The following is a 25684-nucleotide window of genomic DNA, read 5'->3' as shown; positions in this document are numbered from 1 at the left end:
CCACCAGTCACCGCTCGGGTCCTAAGTTTTTGAGAATTTAACTCACAGACCAGAGGGAGGGGGCGGGGCGGGGCGGGGCGGATGCCGGACGTGACGTTTTCGGAAGCGCCGAGAGTCGTCCGCGGGGGACAGGTGGGGAAGGGTCCCAGCAGTGTGGTGGGGCCCGGGCGCTGAGCGTGATCGGAGTCTGACGGGGAGCGGCCACCGTGAGTGTGGGGCCTGCAGCCTTCTCCTCCCTGCGCCCCCTGCCCGGCCTGTCGCGCGCGAGGCCCCTGACGGCTCCGGTCCCCAGCCTGGCCCAGCGCGTCCCCTCCTACCGCTCGCGATAGACGCGAAAGCCTTGAATAATTTTGCCCGGTGTTGACAGCTTGGCTTGAGTGCCTTCGAGAAGGCCTCAAGTAGTTGTCAGTGGATCCTTCTCCGCTGTAAACGCCCCCTTCGCTCATTCCTGGTACTTCCTTTCGCCTCCCAGTCATCTTCCCCCGCTTCGGTTTTTTCCGCCACTTTCCCCCCTTATTTGCGGACGCTGCGTCTCCTCTTTGAAGTGCTGCTCAGCCTTGTCGTGTGGGGTAGCACTTGCTGGCCTTGGGAAGGGGTTCCATTCTCGACCAAAAGATCCTCTCCCGAGAGGTGATAAAGAGCAACAAGCTTCTCCTGCCTCAGTTAGCTTTGATGGGCTCTGCACTGAGTTTACTAATTAGGCAACTTAGGGAGCTTTTAGATTTGCTAGTGGCTTCTTGGCACCCCACTCCAGTCCTCTTGCCTGGAAAAGCCCATGGACGGAGGAGCCTGGTGGGCTGCAGTCCACGGGGTCGCTAAGAGTCGGACACGACTGAGCGACTTCCCTTTCACTTTTCACTTTCATGCATTGGAGAAGGAAATGGCAACCCACTCCAGTGTTACTGCCTGGAGAATCCCAGGGACGGGGGAGCCTGGTGGGCTGCCGTCTGTGGGGTCGCACAGAGTCGGACACGACTGAAGCGACTTAGCAGCAGCAGTGGCTTCTTGAGCCCCTGGAAAGACTCGCACAGGAGGTGGACTGCCACTACATCCCTGGTAGTCCCCACAACTTTTGTGCCCTTAGGGTGCTTGCGAAAAAGCTTGGTGGAGGAAGTGTGACCTAAAGATAGAATTGACCTGGAGAAAATCATCTTTGAGGGAGTGCTTGGAATGGAAAACAACAGTGGGTAAACAAATGAAACACATATGAGGATTTCTGGGCAGATAAGAATCCTGACTGAAGCCAAAGGTCTCTGTTGGCAATGAGTAAGGTTGAAAAGGACCAAATGGGGCCAGTTGACACAGGGCCTTGAATTCCAAAATCTGCTGTAGCTTGTATGTTCTACAGCATGGTGGTTGTGCTGTGTCGCTTCAGTCATGTCTGACTTTGTGACCCTATAAACTATAGCCCACCAGGCTCCTTTGTCCATGGGATTCTCCAGGCAAGAATACTGCAGTGTGCTGTATTTACAGGGGAGTGTGCAGTAATACAGGGCGTGTGCTGTAATTCAGTATGCATCAAATACCCAGAATCTTTCTGGAAGTGATGTAGAGTGATATCTGATTGGAAGAATCTGATTCTAACAGCAACAGTATCAGGAAAGATTGTAGAATGACTGCAATCTGAGACCCAGGGAGGGGAGACTCCCAGGTTGTTTTTGTTGTTATTGTTGGTTTGGGTTTCGCCTTTCAAGTTACCTTTATGTCCTTTTGTTATTCAAGGAGTACTTAGTCTTCAAAGATAGATTTGAGTAAACTGTTTTCTAGATCTGAATTCCTTACCCTGAAATGATGATGTTGTAGATTGACTGGACTAGTGATTTTATGAGCAGAGTCAGGATTATAAATATTCATCCCCACACCATTTCCCCTCACTAACCTTGTGCTAAAGTGCGAAAAGTTGTAGACAAAGTCCATTACTCTCAGGTTAAATGATCAACTTAAAGTCAGTTAACAATCATCAGGAAATGTCATTGAGTATTCTCTGTCAGGTACTGGGGTGGGTGGAAGTGGGTAGCTAGGAGGAGAGATAATGGAAAACATACAAGATACTGTCCCTCTTTTTATGGTGCCGAGGTCAGGGCCACCTAATGACAGGGAATGATTAGCATGAAAAGAGAACTGAAGCCCGTGTGGCTCATTATAGTTACACTCTTTGTACCACTTAAACACAAGCTGGAATCAAGATTGCAGGGAGAAATATCAATAACCTCAGATATGCAGGTGACACCACCCTTATGGCAGAAAGTGAAGAGGAACTCAAAAGCCTCTTGATGAAAGTGAAAGAGGAGAGTGAAAAAGTTGGCTTAAAGCTCAACATTCAGAAAACGAAGATCATGGCATCCGGTCCCATCACTTCATGGGAAATAGATGGGGAAACAGTGGAAACAGTGTCAGACTTTATTTTGGGGGGCTCCAAAATCACTGCAGATGGTGACTGCAGCCATGAAATTAAAAGACGCTTGCTCCTTGGAAGAAAAGTTATGACCAACCTAGATAGCGTATTCAAAAGCAGAGACGTTACTTTGCCAACTAAGGTCCATCTAGTCAAGGCTATGGTTTTTCCAGTGGTCATGTATGGATGTGAGAGTTGGACTGTGAAGAAGGCTGAGCGCCGAAGAACTGATGCTTTTGAACTGTGGTGTTGGAGAAGACTCTTGAGAGTCCCTTGGACTGCAAGGAGATCCAACCAGTCCATTCTGAAGGAGATCAGCCCTGGGATTTCTTTGGAAGGAATGATGCTAAAGCTGAAACTCCAGTACTTTGGCCACCTCATGGGAAGAGTTGACTCATTGGAAAAGACTCTGATGCTGGGAGGGATTGGGGGCAGGAGGAGAAGGGGACGACAGAGGATGAGATGGCTGGATGGCATCACTGACTTGATGGACATGAGTCTGAGTGAACTCCGGGAGATGGTGATGAACAGGAAGGCCTGGCGTGCTGCGATTCATGGGGTCGCAAAGAGTCGAACACGACTGAGCGACTGAACTGAAACTGAACTGAACTGACTCGAATCATGCCACAGGCATTACGGGTTTCTGAGTCTGTCAGTCCTTTCATCCTTGTGAAATGGGCTTCCTGGAGGGTCTCAGGCTTCTTGTGGGGAAGAGACCTTAGTTAATATGGGCAAAAGCATGTGGTGTTTTTCTCTTAATTTCTTTGTAAGGTAGAGGTTTGTTGAGATAAACGCCTGTGCCGAGGTGATGGGGGCCTTGGTATTGATGCCATCTTTTGCTTGTTTCAGGACGTCTTGGTCCTCATGTCTGACCATGGAGACGTGAGCCTCCCACCCGAAGACCGGGTTAGGGCTCTGTCGCACAGGGGCAGCGCCGTGGAGATAAATGAAGACATTCCACCCCGCCGGTACTTCCGCTCCGGAGTGGAGATTATCCGAATGGCATCTGTTTACTGTGAGGAAGGCAACATCGAATATGCCTTCATCCTCTATAACAAGTATATCACGTAAGACACCTCCGGTTTCCTTTTTCTTTTCTGGTGACTGATGCCTCACTCACGGTGCTCTTGTGCTCATTTATTTCTGTTCAGAATTGCTAAAACCAGAGGACTTCACAACATCATTATCATTAATCATTTTTGCTGGCAGCTCCGACATATTAGCTGTTCTTGACATTCAAAGGCATGGGTACTGCAAGTGTTGTTTTCGTGACTCAGTAATTTCATGAGTAAGAAACCTAGCTCTTTGGGCTGTGCCCACATGGCCCAGCTGTTAGGCAAGAGAGTTGATGTTTAAACTATACATGTTTTGTATCTATGAAGGTTTTTTCCTGTCCCTTCTCTATTAAGGCAGCCAATCAGAGGATTATCGCTGGGGTTTAGCAGAGCCAAAATTCCTCACCTCTACTTATTTTGTAGCAAATTGATTGTCTCGGGAAAGAGTTTTTTCATAACCTTTATGATAATCGTGTAAATCATTAAATAAGTATTGACCACCTACAGTTTGTATAGCTCATCATAAGACCTTTCCCTTGAGTTGCTTAGCCTCTTGCAGCCTTGAAGATTTCAGTTAACAGGAACAATTACTAAAGTCCCAGTGACATTGGAAAAGATATGTAATTTAGGAAGGGAATAATAATGTTAAAAGATCTCATATCTAGTCTTGTTCTTTCATGATACTAGGACCTTAAGGTAATAATAATTACAGTATATTTGTATAGCTCTTCAATAGTTCATAGAGTATTTCACCTGCGTTTATGTCATTTGATCTTTATAGTTCTGTGTGCACTGTGTAGGGCACATCATCCTTCCATTCTCCATATGAGGAAACACCCTCCAGATTCAGTGGTAGGCTTTAGTCCACAATTTGCAGTGGCAAAACCTGGATTTTCCAACTCTTAATTCAGGATTCATTCCACAACATAAGTCCTATTCTTTTTGTTTTCTTTTTGGTGCTGTTTCTTGAATTGAAGGTAGTCTTTTGAGATTATAGTCTGGTGACACACTAATTTGGGGTTATTTTTTATTGTTTTTTGAATAGGTAACATGTGCATGTAGTGCAAAATTCAGAAGGCACAAAAGGGTATATATATTTAAAAACTAAATTTCCCTACCACTCCTCGTTTCCCCCAAACCTTTAGTTCCCCTCCCCACAGGCAGTCACTCTTATTAGTTTCTTATATGTTCTTCCAGAGGTGATGGGTGCATATTAATTATATAATATTAAGTTTCTGAGCACATGCTGCTCTAAAGCGGTGTTTGTCCACTTTGGCGTTAGTGATGTTTTGGGTTGAACAACACTAGGTCGCACAGGAGTGGCCTGTGCACTGTGGTGTGTTTAGCAGCGTCTTTGGTCTTTCTACTCACTAGATGCCAGTAGAAGCCCTTCCCCCCAAGTTGTGACAACCCAGAATGTCTCCACATATCACTAATGCTCTCTGAGAGGGAAAACTGCCCCAGCTGAGAGCCAGTACTCTAAAGAAAACTAGGTGTAAGAGTGGATTGCCTAGAATTCATATTGTAATTTTAGAATGGAACAAAGGGAGTGCTGTGGTTTCATAAAGTTTCATAAAATTATAATGACATTTCTCCCTCTCTTTGCTGTTAGGAATTTTTCATTCCTAGGCACTATGGGCACAAAATTTATCTTCCCGAGATACTTCTTTGGCTATGGTCCTCCTCTTCATTTACTCTGCTGCTGGTAGAACTAGTATATTTCCAGTAATCTTGTAGATAGCTCTCTCAGAATGAGGGGCACAGTTCCTTTGGGAAATTATAGTTGAGTAAGTGCAGTAGAATCATGGAATCACTCTACCAGGTGTTTTCTGAAGGGCCTTCTGGGTCTTGTTCCACATAGAAAGTGCTTTGAGGGTGAGGATCATATTCATTCAGCAAATATATATTGTGTAAATCTACTATCTACTTGACACTGCAGTAAGTCCTACGTACATAGTAAATAAAATAGCCCTTGCCCTTATTCTGACTGTGGGAGAAGACAACATACAGGTAAGCAAAGAAATATATGGTAACAAAATAGGGAAAATGCTTTGGAAGCAACAGAGAAAGTGCTGTAGTAGAAAATAACCATGGATATCTAATTAAATAGAGTAACATCTATCTGAGAATGTAAGATTTAAACTGAGACTTAAGGGGTGCCATAGAGTTGGTCATTCCAAAAGCATAAAGCAGAGTGTTTAAAACAGATAGTACTGTGTATTCAGAAGCTCTCAGGTAGGAAAGACCTTAGTGTGTTCTGAGGATTAAAGATCATTGTGTTTGGAGTGTAGCAAATGAAGAGAGAGAATGACCTTAGATGAAGTTGGAGAGGCAGGCGGGGCCAAATCATGGAGGATCTTATCGGCCACAGTAAGGAGTTTACATTTTATCTTGAGAGTAATAGAAAGCCACTAAACAGTTTTAAGCGAGGTTGTGACCTACTTATGTTTTAGAAATATAAATTTTGGCTGCCATATGGCAGGTGGTGGAGAGAGTGTTGAGAGAAGGCAGTGATATTAGTTAGGAAACTTAACAGCAGTTCAAGAGAGAGGCTGGTGGCTTGAAAGAACATGGTAGCCTGGAAAAGAGCAGATGGATTTTGTTTTCTGGAGATAAAGTCCATGAGACTTACTCATAATTTTGGAAAGAAGATGGTATCAAGGTTGACCTCAGTTTTTGCCTTGAGTAACTTAGGATTTGCTGGTCCATTTATTGAGATGAGGGAGAGTGGTGTCAAGGGGGATTGTTGGGTAGTGGGAAGACAAAGAGTTCAGGTCTGGGTTTTTAACAAGTTAAGGTGTTAAGTTTAAGTTATCTATGAGATATCCAAGTAGTGATGTCCAGTAGGAGGTTGAGTGTAGCGGTCTGAACTCAGAGGAGAGGTCTCTGTTGGAGCAACAAGCTCAGGAGTCCTCAGCATATAGTTGGTCCTGAAGCCATAAGGATGCTGAGACCGCCTAGTGCAGTGGTTCTTAATCTAGGGTCCAGGAACCTACAGGGATTCGTTGATAGAACTCAATGTCCATGAACTTGGTTGGGAAAGACTTTTCTTATTTTTACTAATGTGTAGCCGAAATTTAGCACTTCCTTTAATTTTGAATATAGGCTCAAACCACAGTATTATTAATATTTGTAGTTTTGTCACCAACAGAAATCAAGATATTTACATATTATGATTGTCTAGTAGGTCTCAAAATAATATTTATACTTATCACTACTTCAGAATTCTAGTACAGTTCTTAAACCCACAACTAGATCTTGTTTTTTAATGCATTAACAATGCATCAATAAGTAAGCACATGTCATCATTTTTTAATATTTTGAAAACTGTTACAGTAGAATGGGGCTTTTTGTAATCTTTCATTATTTATATTATATCTTTAAAAAATTATTTCGAGAAGAGTCCATAGGCTTCATTAGAGGCCGGAAGGATCCATGGTGTATTAAAGAAAATGAGACTTAGATTATGAGACTGTAGAATGAGAAGGAAAGGAGCTTAGGAGAGAGCCCCAAAATTGGTTAGTGGAGGGAAGTAGAGGAAACTTATGGCCAGTAGAGGAAACTTGGAAGGAAGTTTTGAGAGAGAGGAGGAAATCCATCACTTTGTCGTGGGAACCAAAAGAAGTAAGTAATTGCAGGACAGTTGGCAGCTGTGTCAGGTGGGCAGGGATTTGGGTTTGATGTCTCGAGTTTCACTGAAGTGGGTCGAAAGGTGAATGGGCGATAAGAGTACAGTTCTGAGATTGGCAAATTTTTCCTGTAAAAGGGCCTGCTAGTAGATATTTTTGGCATCGCAGGCAAGTTGGTCTCTGTCACAACCTCTGCTTTGTAGTGTGAAAACAAGTCCTAGATAATACATGAATGAATGAGTGAGGCTGTGTGCCAATGAAACTTTATTTACAAAAACAGATGGCAAGCTAGATTTGACCCACTGGCCATAGTTTGCCAAGCCCTAGCATAGACAGCTCTTTGGAGAAGTTGGACCAGAAGTAAAGTGGAGAATTGGAATAATTGAAGGGGGACAAAGAGTACATGAAATATGTTTGTGTCTGTTTTCAGGTGGGAGATGCTAGAGCATATTTTTGGGAAAGGACACGGTGGAGTAGGAGAGGCTAATGGTGCAGAAAAGAGATTGAGCCTAGAAATAAACTCCTGCATAGGCTAGGAGGAGTAGGAGTGGGGTTAATAGTACCCAGAAACTTCAGTTGATTTTTTTCTGTGCTTTCTTATTACATTGAGTGATATGAGCATCAGTGTTAACAAGACTGATAAAGGGAGCCTGTCCCTGTCTGTGGTGTTCTGCTTATAGTACCATTTAACGTGATGAACTCGGCCTAGAGCGGAGTCAAGTGAGAGGAGGGGAGAATGTATTACTTAACTTGTTAGATTTGGGTTTTAATTTGATACTTCGTTGGATTGGCTTGACCTGAATCAATAAATGTAGCTACATTTATTTTTCTTGCAGATATCTTCAAGACCCTAACTCTTGATTCTGTGAGCTGACAAGTCCTAGGAGTTGCAAAAAAAACATTCTAGCTCAGTATTCTTGCTCTGTTTTTCTACCACACTGTACTTGGTATGTTCTGTCAGTTAACAAGAGCTCACTTTGGCAGTTATTACACTGAGGAGGAGAGAGGAGGGTAGGCCTCTATTTTACCACTCCTCTGCTTCGCCCTCCATACTGAGTCATTGTTCTAGACCTTTTGTGGATACTTTAATTCAAGATTTTAAAGGGTATATTTGTCCTTCTCCCTCAGTCAGTTTAGGCATCTTAATGATCTCAAGCACATTTCCCTCCTCAGAGGTTTTCCTTACTGTAGGAATGCTTTTCCTTTTGCAGACCCCAGTATAGAAGAAGGATCCTCAACATATTAAATCAGTACATATTTTCATGGTGAGCACAGACAGTAATCCAGGCAGTGGATTCTTTCACAGCTTTTTATGGTCATTGACTAGGCTACATTGAAAAAAGTTACAGAGGACTTAGGCAGTCCTGTCTGCTGTGTGAGCCTCTTAGCACACAAACCTGCTTTCTGAAAATGGTCTGTCACCTGTGTTGAAAATGTTTACCACCAGGAGTGGGGCTTATGGACTGAAGAGGGTTTTCCTCTGTGATCACGCTCGCTTTGCTGACTTAACTTTTCAGATTGGAAGAAATTAGAGCCCTTAATGCATCCACGTTATAGAATTTATTTTTGACTTTTTAAATTATTTTTACACAAAATTAATACTTTTTCATGATTAAAACAGTTTGTTTTCAAACCATACAGCAAGGGAAATATTAAAGTGAAAAGAAAATCCCCATCCACCAGAGGTAATCACCGTTCTATTTCTTGTGTGTTTATTAAGAAAATGTCCCCAGGTAAGCACCTGGGCTCATGTCTTTATGCTTTTTCCTTGGTTCCTGAATGAGATCATTCAACATAGTCTTCTCTACAGCTTGCTTTCTTAACAGTCGTATCTTTACATATCAGGACACTGATCCATCATCTCATTCTGCTTTAGGGCTGTGTCTTCTACCTGGAGCAGTCTTATCCTAGATATCTTCATGGCTCGCTCTTCCGGTCCTTACTTAAATGTCACCTTCTCAGTGATGCCTTCCTTAGCTGCGCTACCTAAAATCTCAGTCCCTTCCCTGTCACTTACTCCCCTTCCCTATTAGGGACTTTTCCCCAGCACTGATGATCTGTATACTCTTTGTTTGGTTTATTGTCTGTTCCCCCCGTCATGTATACTCTGTGGTGGGGAGGAATTTGTGACTGTGACATTCACTGCCAAGTCCCCAGCCTTTATAATTATGCCTGACCCCATCGTAGATGCTCAATAAATGTCTTTTGAGTGAAAGAGTGAGTGATTATGTTGTTTTTCCACATTTGGGTCCCCCATAATTTATTAAGTAATCCCCTACTGATGCCCATTTAGGTTTTCAGTTTGCTTTTCTTTAATGAACAATGCTATATTGAATAATCTTATTCATATATTTTGTATTATTATAGGATAAATTCATAGAGATGGAATTGTGAGTTTAAATGGTATACACATTTTAAATTTTGAATACTTGTCTCCTACACCCCTTCCTCCCGTAAAGAAAAAGGTATTATCAAATTCCAGTCCTGCTAGGAGCTTTTATGGACACCTATTTCTCTGTACCTTTACCTACACTGGTTGTAATCCAGCTTTAAGCCTTTGCCAATCTGATAGATGATAGCTTGTCTTAATTTGAATTTCTTTCATTTATAAGTAAAATTGAGTACCATTTTATTTAATTATTTACCTCTTTTATTTTCTTTTATGCATATTTTTTCCTTTTGTTCTTTTGGATTGTTTTGCTTGTGTTTTGCCCATGTATCTTTGTTTGCTTTTGTACAACTCCTCTCTCTAGACTGCAACCAGATATAACCCAGAGAACAGTATACCTCTGGGCCACAGCTATTCTCTGCCTGGAAAATTTCTAACCCTGATGTTAACGTCTTCCTCTCTTTTTCTTGCTCGCATCTTTATTTATTATGATAGTAAAAACAATCATATATATAGCAGATGTTGGCTATGTGCTAGGCACTGTGCTCAGCACTTTATTTTTAAACTCTGTTTGGTGTCATAGCAACCATTTCAGGTAGTACTAGTTAGTCTCTGTGTATATAATTTATAGAGAGAGCGCAACTGAGGGATGGTGCTGGAGGTCACATAGCTGGTAGATAAGTGGTTAAAACCTGGATTTGAACCTAAGCAGGGTGGCTCCAGAGCCTGCCCTCCTAACCATTAAGCTTTCTTGCCTCCAGTGTGGGCAGTGGGTTGTGTTATTCATTCTGTTTTCAGGAGGCCCTTCTGCCCATATGTTACCATTCAGAAAATTGACTACAGTTACTGAAACACGAGAAAGGTGTTCATGTTCAGGTCTGGAAGTTTTATGAACTCGTTTTATTTATTTATTTTGGCTGTGCTGGGTCTTCACTGCTATGCACAGGCTACTCTCTAGTTGCAGGCAGTCTTCTCATTGTAGTGGTTTCTCTCGTTGGAAAGCACAAGCTCGGTAGTTGTGGTTCATAGGCTTAGTAGCTCCACAGCATGTGGGATCTTAGACCAGGGATCAAACCCATGGACCCTGCATCGACAGGTGGATTCCTAACTACCACCAGGGAAATCCTTTATGAACTAGTTTTCATTACATGCTTGAAAATCAAAATAATTTTTTAAAAGTATATAGATTTTTCACTCCCACTCTTGCCTCATGCACTCTGTTTCCCCTGCCCTCTGCTTTTGTTAGTTTCTGTATCTACTTCCTGTGTTACTATATGTACTTATAAGCAGAATCTGGAATCAGCCTGCTGGCACTGAATTCTGAGCCCTCTACTTCTGGCTGTGACAGTTGCTGAACTTCTGTTTGTTTTCACCATTCCCAAGTAGACATCATAAATGTTAAAGCTCATGAATTGATTCAGTTTATTTTTCCCACTGAGCTTTACAGTCAAGGACAAGAACTGAAAGAGGAAATCTAGCACTTACGGTTCTCTAAGCAGTTTTCACCGGAGACCATAATGCCCATATTAAACGTGATGCACATGTGCACATATTACTCGTGACACGTAATGTTCACATATAACACATCACTCTCTGAGCATCCCAGCACTTAACGTGGTGCGAGGATGATTCTTCGACAAAGGAACGTGAATCCCAAAGAAAATGAGCCAACCTCAAAGATCACACAGAGCTAGGAGTAGTAACAGAACGTGGGTTTTCTCTTAGCCTCCTGCCTTTGGCTGCCAGACTGTTCACTGAAGAATGCTTTGTGACAGAGGACTTTTCCTTTGGAAGCCTGTTACTGTCACAACCAGAAAAGAATTTCTTTGGAGGCGTATTTTTGGGCACAGGCTAGGATTTTCTCCCCTCCATAGTTTTTGTTGTAGGCGTCTGGTGTTGCTGCACGCCTGAGTTGGGACAAGAGCAATTCTGTGGCTCCTTACAGGGCTGAGGGTGATGGGGGAGGTGGCCTGTTACCCGTGAGTACCTGGAAACTTGTCAGATAGCCGCTACAGGGTAAGGGAGTTGCACTGCTTCAGAGTCTTTCGGGCATTTGCATGTCTTCTTTGCATCACCATCAATCTGTTCTGTCCCCTTAGGCTCTTTATTGAGAAACTACCAAAGCATCGAGATTACAAATCGGCTGTCATTCCTGAAAAGAAAGACACAGTAAAGGTGGGTCTTCACTTTCACTCTTGCCCATCTAAAAGCTTCAGAGAGCCACAGACTAACTTCCAGATATAAGCAGCAGAGTCGGCATCTGAATGTCAAATCCTTCAAATAGGAGATAAGGCCGTTTCAGTAGGTCAGTTGTGAAATACCAGGTACGGTATGGCAGGGGTAATTTTTATTACATTATTTAAGTGTTTCTGGAAGTGTTGTTGCCATTGCCAACTTGACTAAGTCTTTTTACTTTTCTACTTAACTGGCGACCACTGTCCTAACTCTCAGATTTTGATTTTGTATCCCAGAAATTAAAGGAGATTGCATTTCCCAAAGCAGAAGAACTGAAGGCAGAACTGTTAAAACGATATACCAAAGAATATTTAGAATATAATGAAGAAAAAGTGAGTATGAATTAGCAAAAGAAGGAAATTATTTTGGTTTCTTAGGCTGTGTTCTAGGAATCTAGTAGGTATTTCACCGGATCTTTTGATTTCATTGTGATATTTTATATTTTTGGCAAAATCCAGAAAAAAGTGTTGAGGCTGAGGATTCAAATACAGATTAACCCCTTTATCTAAGAGGATGACTTGAGGGACAGAAAGTCTATTGCTTGTCTGTTACGTCTAGAGCTAGAACCTAAGAACAAAGAAAGTTCTCACTAAAGTATAGGGTTTTTAGATCAGAGAATTTGGGGATTTGATTCACATTTTATTATATCCAAAACAGATTATACCTGTTTATAATAATCAAAATTTTTCAAGCCATTAATATTTTCAGATGACTTCTTGTTAGGAAGAGTCAGTTAAAGCATGTGAGAAGCTCTGAGGCAGTGTCCCTGGTGTGTGCCATGTGGGAACACACACTACAGGCACTTGCGCGCTCTTTGTACACGCTACTGAACTCTATTCTGGACTCTGATGTTGAAAATCAGCTGAGAGGAAAACAGCTGTATATTTCTAAGGTACCTAGTGAGTGAAAATCTTCATGAAGGAAACTGTTACTTGATGTTTCTTAATAGTTCAAAATGTCACTCTGTATTTTACTAATCACCAGAAGAATTTCAGAGGCTTCATTCAGGGTTAAAATTCAATACAGACCCCCTACATGGCGTTTATAAGTTTGGATCTGGTTCCTTTTCACAGCCCTACTTGGGATATAGAATGTATACATGGCACACCTAGGGACTAAAATTGTATATGATATATATGTGCAGGCAATATGCTGTATGAAGATTTTGGTAGAGAAGAAAATACGTTAGTTAGAGTTATTGGGGAAGGGTACTGAGAGGATCAGGACTTTAATGTCCTTGAAGAATAGGTGTATGGTGGTCAGATCCATTAGGGGTAACTGTTCTATGGGTGTAGAGGCACTGAGGGAAGCCTGAATTCTGTGTTTGGAAATCAGGCCAGAAAATTTGGGGGCAGTTTCCCTGCTAAAAAGCTTTGTCCTCCTAAGGTGTGAAGTTACTTGAGTGTAAAGTGTTATTGTTAACTCCTATTTGTGCTTTGTAGAAGAAGGAAGCGGAAGAATTTGCCCGAAATGTAGCCATGCAGGAAGAGCTGGAAAAGGAAAGACAGAGGGTGGCACAACAGAAGCAGCAGCAGCTAGAGCAGGAGCAGTTCCACGCCTTCGAGGAGATGATCCGGAGCCAGGAGCTAGAAAAGGAGCGGCTGAAGATTGTGCGGGAGTTTGGGAAGGTGGACCCTGGCCTGGGTGGCCCACTGGTGCCCGACTTGGAGAAGCCCTCCCTAGATGTGTTCCCCACGGTGCCTGCTGTATCCACACAGCCTTCAGACTGTAATGCAACTGTGAGGCTTGCCAAGCCACCGGTAGTGGACAGATCCTTGAAACCTGGAGCACTGAACAACTTGGAAGGTAGTGAATTCATTCGCTCGAATCCTCTTCCATCTCAGCTGCAGCCAAATAGGGTGTCATTCCAAGGGATTCAGCAGACGACTAGGCTCTGGTCACAGAAATCCATTTGATCAATATTATCATACTGTGTTCTGTGACAGCTGTATTATAAAGTGGCCTTTGCTTAAGCCATATAATTCACCTGGGCTAGGTTGATTTCCTGAAGAGCTAATAAAATCCTTAAAAGTCAGACTCACTGTCAGCTTTTAAGGGTTATATAGAGATTTGAAATGTTCAGTGAACTAGAGACCACTGTTACCCTTTTGTAAAGGAAATTTGAGATTTACAGTAACACTTTAAAACTCAACAACTGACTGAAAAATAAAAGCTACTGAACTGTGTTTGCCTTGCAAATATTCCTAACTGGTAAGGAGCTTAGTCAAGGTAAATATTCTGTGTAGTCAGTGGTAATTCAGTCTAGCCATAAAAACTATTGAGTCTTTCCTCCTCTCACCAATGAATGGTTCCCCAAGAAAATAACAGTAGCAGCAAAATGATGAGTATGCCTTGATGATTAAATAGATCTTTTAGGAATCGTCTTTCAAGTAGTCATGTAAGGAATTCAGCTTTGCAGAAGATCTACTTAAAAGGACAAGGTAAGAGTGGGCAAGAGGTGTTAGACTCTGAAGCTTTCAGGATTTCTCCCCATGTACTTGGCAGGGTTGCCTCTCACTATTATTCCTGAATAGCTCAGAAACTTAAGTAGTAGTTTCTCTTTGCCTTCACTTGAATGATTAAAGCCTCTTCTCTTTTCTTGAAACAACATACTCCCAATGGCTGTGGTCAGAGTTTGGAGAAGAGCCTTTGCAGCCCTTTCTCTTCTGCCATTAGGATGAGATCCCCACTTACTGCCTGCAGTTGTGGGGACCCCAGTGATTTGGCATTGCTCTCCTAGGGCTGCCAACTCTGAGGTCTGCTTGGGGAGGCTGTGCCCCACGGTCTTAGATTCTTTTCTCTCTCCCTTACAGCTCCTACAATTGATGGATTGCGCCACGTGGTGGTGCCTGGGAAGCTCTGCCCACAGTTTCTCCAGTTGGCCAGTGCCAACACTGCCCGGGGAGTGGAGACATGTGGAATTCTCTGTGGAAAACTGGTAAAAAAAAAAAAAAAAGGAAAGAAAAGTGCTTTCTAGAGCTTAGACTGTTTCTTTACCCTTGGCCTCCTATGACTCTCAGAGAGATATCCAGGGTCAGTTACTCTTTGTACAGATCCCTCTGCTGAAGGAGCCATGGGCAGCAAAATGCAGTGTCACCTTGAATTTAGTGGCCCTGGATTTGATTAATTTTCAGAGTCCCTTAAATTTAACTGAGTATTTTAATGCTGGTAATAAGAAATGCTTAATTCTAAACTTGGTAGGAAGATCCCTTGTTCAGCTTTTGAACACCTGCTTTATGGTAAATCATCAGAATATGAAATACGTAAGGCAGATAGCATCTGTCCACAAAAAGTACCCAAGCACTTTAGAGAGATGGGAGATATACGCCAAAAGATAGTTTGTTGACTAGCATGTACAATAATAGCACTAGGAATTATGGGGAAAGAAGGATCATTAAATGGAGGTGCTTAAAGAACTGATTACTAACTGCTAAATAAATAAATGAGTAAAGTGGAATAGACTTAAACTGAGCCTTAAAGGTTGGGAAGGGCTTAGAGAAATAGTAAAAGGAAACTACTCTAGACATGAATAAAGGAAGAGAAATAGTACTATACCCAGAGCTTCTTAAGATTCATGAGTAGACCTGTTTGGCTGCAGCAGGAAATTCCCACAGGGCTGTGGGCATCTTGGCCTTGCAGAGGGCCCCAGGCCGTGTACTTGGGCAGTAAGAGTTGTGAGCAAGACTGACATGAGGGACTCACCTCATGAAGAAGACTCAGGTGGGGAGAAGGGCCTTTGCTTGTATGGAAGTTTAACTTTCCACTGCTGTGACAGAGAGGGTTGCCTACGTACTGGGGAATTGTGACAAGCTGTTTTCTAATTTGACAGATGAGGAACGAATTTACCATTACCCACGTTCTCATCCCCAAGCAAAGTGCTGGGTCTGATTATTGCAACACCGAGAGTGAAGAAGAGCTTTTCCTCATACAGGATCAGCAGGGTCTCATCACGCTGGGCTGGATTCATGTAAGCAGTGCTGAGCCCTCCGGGGGTTCCTCTCTCATGATGTTACAGACGCACTACCTGTTCTTTTCTTGAAGAACAGTGAACTGTATCCAGACTGTTTAGATGGTTGTATTTCCCTCTGTTGGGTACAGACTTGCCTTCCTTAGCATACTTAGCTGCTTGCCCTCCAGTACTGATTTCTGGGGCTTCTCGTTTCTAAAAGATGTTATGCTTTACTATATTTTTAAGAGATGTATATATTTATTTTTGACTGTGCTGGGTCCTCATCGCTGCACACAGGCTTTCTTTAGTTATGGTGCATGGACTTCTCCCTGTGGTGGCTTCTCTGTGGAGCCTGGGCACTGGGTACATGGGCTTCGGGTAGTAGCAGCACTCAAGCTCAGTAGTAGTGGCACACAGGCTTAGTTGCCCTGCAGGTCTTCCCAGATCTGGGATCGAACCCATCTCCCCTGCATTGGCAGGCAGATTCTTCCTCTGGGCCACTGGGGAAGCCCAGGACTTTTTAATTAAAATAATTTTTTAATAGGAATGAAATTCTTCCTCCAAAGTCCCAGTTTCCCTGTGACCATGAATGTTGATAGGATGCTGGCTGAGAGTGTGTGTGAGACTTGACCATAGAGGTTATGCCTTACTTCATACAAATGATGTTCCTGAAAGGTGTACAAGTCAAAGCATTTAAAGTGAACCAAGGAAGTTAATACAGATACTTGCATTTCGTCTTTCTTAAAACAACCTATGAAAGAAAGTGAAAATGTTAGTTGCTCAGTCGTGTCTGACTCTAGCAACCCCACGGACTGTAGCCTGCCAGGCTCCTCTGTCCATGGAATTCTTCAGGCGCATATACTGGAGTGGGTAGCTGTTCCCTTCTCCAGGGGATCTTCCCGACCCAGGGATCGAACCCAGGTCTTCTGCATTGCAGACAGATTCTTTACCACTTGAGCCTCCAGGGAAGCCCAAAACAACCTATATGTAAACCTTTATGTAAATCAGAGGAGCTATCAAAATAGAAAATGTTTAAGTATCTGCATATCCTAACAGTCTTCTAGTAATATTCAGGTAAAATATAATTCCATCCCTAAAGATTACATTTTAATTTTTCTTTTTATTCTTTTTCAACCCCTCATTCTCATAGACCAAGCTGTTTTTTACATTGTGTAACAGGGTTCCACACAAAGAAGGCAGCTTATTTCTGGATTTGGGAAGATTGCACATACTTGAATATTGGCATTAGGGAAATACTGACTTGTGAGGCAGTCCCATGTGCCTCTGTACTTTTGTAAATACTTGCTATTGTGTATCCCCCATTATAGATACATGGGGGATAGAAAACCTGTGTCTTATCCACCAGGGGATACAATTTGAGTAAGATATGATTTTAATCTAATAGAGGAGATTGACCTATAGACAAGTCATTAACTCCTTATGTGAAGCAGAATGTGCCTGGTGCCTTAAGAGATGCCCTGTAGAATTTAGAGGAGGGAGGGATCACAGCAGGGGTGGTGTACTAGATATGTGGCGGGGGGCCCAAGGGAGGGTTGCATATGGAGGGGACAGCAGTGAAATGGGCAGACTGGAATCCTGGAGCATTGAGTGGTCCAGTTTTCTGGGGCTTAGAGTTCATATCAGGAAACAGTGATAGGTAAGTTTTCACATAACACATTAGGAGTGGTATTTTGGGTGGACAGGCAGGATAGTTCTGCTTCTTAGTGAGTAGGATGAGGCAGGGAGCTCAATTAAGAGGTTAATGTGATGATTAAAATGTAATAATGAAGAGAGCCAGGGTGATGGCAGTGCATTTAGGAAAAAAAGAGACAAATGTAGGATTTCAGAGGATGTGGGGAATGAGTCAGAGAGGATGATGAGTAAATGTGATGACTTAGAAATTTCAGGCCTGACTCACGGAAGTGGCAGTGATCAATCATCTCATAAGGAAAAACAGAGGTTCCAGCAAGAGAACTTACTTGGAAGTGGGGCAAATGTTGTCTTCAGTTCTGAGTATATTGAATTTAAGATACTGGTAAGACATGGGGCTTCCCTGGTGACTCAGGTGGTAAAGAATCTGCCTGCAGTGTGGGAGACCTGGGTTTGATCCCTGAGTCGGGAAGGTCCCCTGGAGAAGGGCATGGCAACCCACTCCTGTCTTCTTGCTGGGAGAATCCCACGGACAGAGGAGCCTGGAGGGCTACAGTCCATGGGGTCGCAAAAAGTCGGACACGACTGACTTTGACTTTTTTCTTTTTCAAGACATTATATCAGTAGAAGTAGTTATCAGGCAGTTTGAACTTGGAAACAAGGTCAAGGTGGGAAAGAGAACCAGGAGACCTCTACGTAGAGCTGACCTTGGAGACTTTGGAACTGGGGGAGGATGGAGAACAAGAAGAAATTAACTTGCAGCTGAAGGCCAGGCCACCTAGGGGAGCATAGGGAGTAGTTAGCCATGAAGCACAGAGATGTCAGAGAAAGGTGAGGCAGTGTTGAGGCATAGGTGCCAAAGGAGGAGGAATGTCTCAGAAAGAAACTTCAGGATGCTCACTGTGTCACATGCTGCAGAGAGCTCCAGAATGATGAGTACTTGTATGAGCTGATTGGACTTGCTGAGTCATTGATGACCTCAGTTTAGTGGGTTTTAAGCAGTGGTGGGAATAGATTTAAAAGTTTTAAGAAGTAATGGGTATTGAGGTTGTGGTGATAGTGAAGTGTACACTGATTTTTTGGAGAGGTTAGCACTAACTAGAGGGTAGGAAAGAGATTGAATAGTGGCTTAAGGAACAGCCAGGGTGAGAGAAACTTTGCTTGATTTATGGTTTAGTGTGTGAAAATGTGTTGTTTTTATTTTTATTTTCTTGAAACTTTATATTTGAAATATATATTAAAAAGTATTATATAAACTAAATGTACACTTTAATGAATCATTAAACAAAAATATATGTGTACACATTACCTAGGTTAAGAAATAGAGCATTGCCAGAAACATACTCCTCCCCCATGCTCCTGCCCAGTCACCCTCTCTGGTACAGGTAATCCCTCTCTTGATTTCTTTCGAAATTCTTTGCTTGCTTTATAGCTTTGCTACCTTAGTGTGTGTCCCTAAACTCAATAGTTTACTTTTTCCTGGGTTTGAACTTTACATGTGTGCGTGTGTGCTCAGGCACATCCAGTTCTTTGTGACTCCATGGACTGTAACCCACCAGGCTCTTCTGTCCATGGGCTTCTCCTAGCAAGAATACTGGAGTGGTTTGCCATTTCCTCCTCCAGGGATCTTCCTGAACCTACGCACCACCAGGGAAGCCCTTATTGAGCTTTATTTAAATAGAATTATATAATATGTATTCTTTTGTATTCAGCTGCTTTTGCTCAGTGTCTTTAAGGTTCATCTGCATTCTTGTGTATAGTTGTCTGAGCATGTTTTTAAGCCCAGGGAGTAGGTGAACTATAGTGGAACCTGTGAATGAGATGTAGAAGGACAGGAGAGACAAGATAATGTGGAGGTAGGAAGGAATTAAGTCAAAAGTACAAAGAGGGTGTCATCTTCATATTAGGAAGGAAACACTCCTCTACAACAGAAATGAAGGAAGAAAGTTACAGAGAGATTTTCAAGGTTATAATTGGAGATGTTGAGGGAACTCATTTTAGACGATCTTTCAGGGTTGAAATCTAGATCCATTGCCCAGCAGGAAGAGACAGGAGAGTTTAAGAACTGGACAAGATGAGACAAAGTTTGGAATAATTACTGTTTAGACTTTAGGTACATCTTAGCCACAGGTGAGTAAAAGTATTTTTAATATCACTGAGGGCCTAGCTAGGAAGAAATTTAGAACTTAAATTGATAGTATTCCAGCTTTTTTTCCCCCATGATATTCCTGTACCATTTCTTCCTAACTTGGGATTAAAAGCAAACCAAAACAGACGGTAATGTTTGCTCAGATCTTAAAGTTGGCAAGAGGAGAATACAAAAGGTCCATTCTTCTGTACTATGCCAGCAGTGAATCAGGTTCCTGGTCAGAATCTTTGCATTCTTTTGGCTGTGCTGGGTCCTCGTTGCTGTGCAGGCTCTCCTCTAGATGTGGCGAGCAGGGGCTGCGCGCTGGTTGCAGTGCCTGGCTTCTCCCTGCGGCGGCTTCTCTTGTAGCTGCAGCACGTGGGCTCAGTAGTTTCAGCTGCCAGGCCCTAGAGCGCAGGCTCAGTGGTTTTGGTGCATGTGCTTAATTGCATGTGGGATCTTCCCAGAACAGTGACTGAACCCACTCCTCCTGCACTGGCAGGCAGATTCTTTACCACTGAGCCACCAGGAAGCCCCCCTCATCAGAAACTTTGTATGGTCATGTTTATCGCCAACTACTGTGTAACCCCCAACTCAGTATTCAAGGCACTCCTTCACCTTGTCTCAGCCCTACCTTAGCTGGACACTCTGCTCATCTGAACACCCAGGCTGCCCTCAGCATTCACTTTTCTCACTCATTTCTGTTCCTTTGGTATATTGCTTTTTTTTTTTTTTTTTTTTTTTCATAAAAATGCCTTCCTCTGTCTCCAGCATGTGGGCACAGTGGGCATAACTTTTTTTCAAGAAACTCAACTGTGAAGGAAAGGAGAGAAGGCATAGTAGTTAGAGGGGAGCAGAGGCTCAAACAAGATTTTTTGGTTTACAGTTATGTATTGAGGCCCTGCTATATGTCTTTATATCATCTTTCTGGCTAACCCAACTTTAGATTGGAGACCTTCATCAACTTGTGTAGATCTTGTTTGTTCTCAGTTAAAATTTCAAGCTCTAACCATGGGATGAAAGGTGTTGACACAGGCCGTATGTTCCTAAAAGCCTGTGGGATCGTATTCTTATTGGTAGAAACTGTTTCTCCCCTGTGGTCATAGAAGTCCTGCCCCGTGCAGACGTGTGTGTGGATTTGCTGTCAGTACTTAGCTAACTTGTTCCTGTGTTGTAGACTTCTTCCACAGTGAGCTGGTCACAGCGTTTTGTGCAGTCATGCTTCTCGGATGAGGCTACACATAAGAATTATTTAATGAGCTTTAAAAAAATATTTTTCTCCTTATTAGGATGGATATTTCCAGGGTGGGGTGCAGGAACTTGTGCTTTTGACAAGTTCCTTTAGGAGCTTCATTTTTGCACAACAGAGTTAAAAACACTGGTCAAGTGCACATATTTATTTTCTGTGCTTTTAAGTCAGTAAAGATTGGTGTTCTTTTTGAGTCATATTTGGTCTTTCCTTTTTCCATTCTTGTTATCTAACATCATACCCCCTCTGAGATAAGTCATTATATAGTGTTCGTTTGTATACAAAGACAGTGTTCAATAAGACATTAAATAACTGGGGAATTTCAGTGGTTAGGACTGGGCGCTTTCAGTGCCATGGCCCAGATTCCCTCCCTATTTGAGGAACTAAAATCCCACAAGCCATGCGGCATGGCCGAGAAAACAAAATTAAAAAACTGAAAACAAATGAGATAAACTGAATGAAGTTTATATGGTACTTTAACTGATTACTTTCAAATGTCAACATCGTGGTCTTTTTCTCAGGTAAGACAGGGTCCTTGTGATTAACCACCCTCTGAAATCCCAGTCACCCTCTGCCTCTCGTATCCTTGAATGATACGCTTTAACCACAGGACAGCTTTTGCCACTTTTGCCTGTGGAGCCCCTGACTTGTGCCTGACTTTTAAACCCCTTTGTCAGGAAGAAGAATCATTCATCTCTGGTTTGTTAAGTCCTTGACTTCTACCAGGTTGAAGTACTGGGTAGCACATACCGTCTATTCCAGTATGGGTGACTTTCCATTGTGTCAAGAGAGCTTGTGAGGAGCCAGATAGATCTTGATGGTCAATTAGAAATTATGAGTCTGCACATACTCATGTTAAATTACATTTGTTTACAATGCAGGGAAGGAAGTTCATTCCTTATTAGGAACTTCAGGCATATTCCTCATGGCTGCTAATGACTTTATACTTAAGGAGATCATGGCAAGTTATTGAGAATTATTTGGCTCTGCCTTCCTTCATGGGGCAGGGGGCTTCCCTGGTGGCTCAGATGGTAAAGAATCTGCCTGCAGTGTGGGAGATCCAGGTTCCATCCCTGGGTCAGGAAGATCCCTTGGAGAAGGGCATGGCAACCCATTCCAGTATTCTTGCCTGGAGCATTCCATGGACAGAGGAGCCTGGCAGGCTGCAGTCCATGGGGTTGCAAAGAGTTGGACATGACTGAGCAGCTAACTTGTCACTTTCTTCATGGGCTAGGCTTGCCTGTGTATTCTCACTGAGACTTTTTTCCCCCCTTCTCAGACTCACCCCACGCAGACAGCCTTCCTCTCTAGTGTCGACCTACACACTCACTGCTCGTACCAGATGATGTTGCCAGAGTCGATAGCCATCGTTTGTTCCCCCAAATTCCAGGAGTAAGTACACGGGGTGTGGTTCAGGGGAGAAGCTTCAGAGGAAATGTTCTGCATTCTAAAGACCTTGTTCTCTGTCTAATATATAGATTGTGGTATTTGACTGGCTTTTCTAAAGGTCTTCCTTTTAAGTCCTATAGCCTGACAAACCTGTTCTGCTTGTTTACAAAAGTATCCAAGCAATAATGTAGGTGCTTTTATAAGAAAAAGATGTTAGAAATTTGAAGTGTTTGACTTGAAGCAGTAGGAATTTCAAGAGATTGATGTCAGATTAGCGAATTTCAGTATCTAACAGATTATCTCTGAAAATTAACTTTCTCATTTTAAACCCTGTTATTTACTATGAATTCTCCCAGTAAAACTGATGTGGTGGCAGTGATGAATCACTCTCTGATTCATTCACCAGAGAAGAGAGCTGTGGGCCAGCAGACTTTTGAAGGTGTCTCAAAATGAGTTCTGTCCTGCCTAATGTGTGTGTGATTGAGGGGGACACCTTTGCTTGATTCTGGACCTGCTTTTTCTTATTTCAGAACTGGATTCTTTAGACTCACTGACCATGGACTAGAGGAGATCTCTTCCTGTCGCCAGAAAGGATTTCATCCCCACAGCAAGGATCCACCCCTCTTCTGTGTATGTATCCCTGTAGAGGAAGCTGGAGCTACGCTTTAACCAGGGAGCACAGTCAGAGCTGATGTGACACAGTGTCCTTCACGACCTACACAGAAGATCAGCCTTGTCACTAATTTTTCTAAATCTTCCTACAAAGACATGTGTGGGAAGCAGTGTGGAACAGGAAGAGGTTTGAGTCTTAACTCTGCTACTTAAGGGTTGTGATCAAGTTATTTAACCTTCCTGGGCCTCAACTTTCTCACCTATAAATGGAGATGATGATGATGATAATAATAATATATACTTTTACAGGGTTGTTGACAGGATTAAATGAAAGTACCAAGTGCAGTAGCTTGCTTATTAAACATGAGGTTTTTTTCCTTCATCATCATCAGTTGCTAAGTGTGCATTTCAGTAAGAGATTTGAATTCAAAAGAAAACCATTTAAGATAGGTAAAGTATATTTAATTTTGGAATTTTGCTTTTAATTTGATTTTAGGTAATAGAGATTTTTACAACCTTCTTAGAAAGTTTTTCCCCCAAGTGGTAAATGTTGTGGGTTTTTGGTAAATTCACAGTGGTAAAAAGCTGTGGATAAAAAGCTGTAGTTGCTGATAAGTATGTTGCAGTTTTCTCCTCAAATCTAATGAGATGGTACTGCCTCACTCCATGCCGGCCATGGAGTATTATTATTTCTTTTGGGTGCACTGAAAGAAACCAATGTGGAAAAGGGACTCCAGAGCCTTGTCACTCTAGTGAAAAGTAGAAGAGGTAAAAGAGACTAGATGTTTAGGAGAGAACCCTAGGGAGCATCTGAGAACTGACTGTGAGTATTAGAAGAGCTGTTGTATAAAAAGGTCCCAGATATTTCATATGACTCACAGAACCAAAGCTTAAGACCCTGTGAAAGTGCCAGTTTTTGGCTGAGTATGAGAAAGAAATTTCTGACAGATTTGCTCACCAATAGGGAAGTCTGCCTTGGAATGCAATAAGTGTCTAGGTACCAGGATGTTGAAACAGAGACTGCACAATCCCCCAGAAATGCCTAGGCTTTCAGTTAGTTTGACCCTTTGCGCATGCGAAGAGGGAGTATTCCCCTTGTAAGAATAGGTGTACTTTATTATCTGGTTGACATAATGACCCAGCATACTGCAATTAATTCAGCAGTTATTTTAAATAAATGTATATTTTGTAAATGACTCTAGAATATACATACATTTGAAGAATAAATGGAGGTGTATAGGTCCATATTGATTCAGACTACAGGCTATTGATTCTGGATTGGTGGAAATAATAATCCCCCAGACGCCTTACCATAGTTGCTGCTTAAGTAACAGTCTGGCTGCCCTCCTGGGAACCACTAGCCAGGATGAGCATTTTAAGTATTTAAGCATTTAAAAGATGGCTTTTCTGAATTCGCCAGGACTTCCCCTTTCTTTCTGTTTCGCTATTGCAGAGCTGCAACCATGTGACTGTTGTGGACAGAGCTGTGACCGTCACAGACCTTCGATGAGAGTTTGACTCAGATGCCTCCCAAGAATTGTAAAACCATATCAGTGTACTGTAGCCCCTTAATTTAAACTTTCCAGAAAGCTCTGGAAGCTTTTTAAAACAATAGGAAGTACCACCCAGGGGAGAACTGATTTTCTATTTCTGGTTTGAAAAGAAATGATCAAGTATGTTTTTTAGGCACATCTGGAAAATAGCATGGTCATGCTAAAGCAACTTTTCAGTCTGCCTGCAGCTAAAAAATCAAGGTGAGAAACTGTGATGAAGACTCACATGTGCTTTGTTGAAGATTCACCAATTGTTAACATTCACCAATTGTTAACATTTTTCCCCTGTCACCTATCCTTCTAATTTCTTTGCCAACTTGTTTATTGTTTACCTTTGGACTAATTAAGAGCATCTATGCAGAAGTTTGGAAGCCATTTAAAAGATCTTTGGGTTTTCCTGTGGTTTATGGCAAGATTAATGAAGCTTATTATAAGGCTGAAGGTCAGCTTCCTATGTCTGACCAGATGGTGAGGCTCAAAAACGCTATAAGAATGATTTTGTCAGAAATTATTGTTATTTAACAAATATTTCAGGATATTTTTTCTTCTATAATAAAATAACAATTAACTTATATATATATATATATATATGTTGTGTGTATGTGTGTGTGTGTGCTCTAGAATGATCTGTTGGATCATTCTGTCTAGACAGTGCTTACTAAATGTTAACTAAAAGGTTTAGTTATTTGGGGAAAAGGTGAGGGAAAAATAGAACTTTGAGACGTGTCAACATTGCAGGTGTGTCCCAGTTCACTTTAAATTGTTCAGTCCTTTCATTCTGCCTCTTGCCATCTTCCAGAGGTGTGAAGTCATCTTTGTTCTTTTGGTGCTGTCTCAAATGGGTCATCCATTCACTTCCTCCTTATGACCTAAAATCTTTCAGCTGAGGGTAATAGTGCCTTTATTTGGAGTACCAGGTTACACTCCAAATAAATGATTATGTCCCCATGCCAACACACCCTACTGGCTTTATTGTGTTGGTTATTCCTTTCTGACTTAAGCAACATCTAGGGAGATGTTTGAAGCTGTAGCTGATTCTGTATTTTTCCTGTGAGCTGAGCCTAATGTTCTAAGGTGTCCTAGAAATTAATGATATTGTTTGTGTCCCTTCAGAGGGCAGAAGAATAAATACTTCGGATAGGAGAATGATTTCTTTTTGTATCAAAATTTTGTGGGGGAAAAAACTTTATAACTGTATGAAGTTTTGCTTCATTTAAAAATTTTGTGTCCTGAATATATTCATTCTTTATTACTTAGGTTTGTGGCCCTTGAACTTTTCCCCTGGAAGAGACAAGTGTCTATATTCATGTTCTCATAGGTTCTTAACTCCAAAGATACTGGAAGTTCTCTTTTCTGCAGTTTCAGAGTAGGTGGTAATGTGGGGCTGGATGGGTCTGGGCAAGGGAGAGTATCTCTCTGGCCATTACCCTCCTTTCCCTGCTGCAGCCCCA

At 42.2% G+C, this 25684-nt stretch overlaps 1 protein-coding gene across 4 annotated transcripts; it reads left to right on the top strand.

The window, feature by feature from the left end:
• Window positions 1-24811, top strand: LOC120851244 (STAM binding protein). Of its 4 annotated transcripts, XR_005718270.1 has the most exons (11): window positions 1-132; window positions 3245-3462; window positions 11568-11643; window positions 11940-12035; window positions 13146-13509; window positions 14517-14641; window positions 15533-15670; window positions 18616-18687; window positions 21959-22071; window positions 22599-22698; window positions 24134-24811. XR_005718270.1 is itself a non-coding variant. In XM_040223881.1 (10 exons), the coding sequence occupies exons 1-10, from the start codon at window positions 82-84 to the stop codon at window positions 24188-24190; spliced, it is 1338 nt and encodes a 445-aa protein (XP_040079815.1). In that variant the 5' UTR covers window positions 1-81; the 3' UTR covers window positions 24191-24811. The 4 variants fall into 4 exon arrangements, 3 of the variants coding, with proteins under 3 accessions (XP_040079815.1, XP_040079816.1, XP_040079817.1); XM_040223881.1 differs by lacking the exon at window positions 18616-18687; XM_040223882.1 differs by lacking the exon at window positions 18616-18687 and having other exon boundaries at window positions 92-206.
• The last annotated feature ends 873 nt before the right edge of the window (window positions 24812-25684 follow it).

The sequence above is a fragment of the Oryx dammah genome, unplaced genomic scaffold (assembly GCF_014754425.2).
Source record: "Oryx dammah isolate SB20612 unplaced genomic scaffold, SCBI_Odam_1.1 HiC_scaffold_25, whole genome shotgun sequence".
Classification (NCBI taxonomy): Eukaryota; Metazoa; Chordata; class Mammalia; order Artiodactyla; family Bovidae; genus Oryx; species Oryx dammah.
Note: the sequence above shows the minus strand (reverse complement) of the source record. Positions and strands in the feature narration are given on the sequence as shown.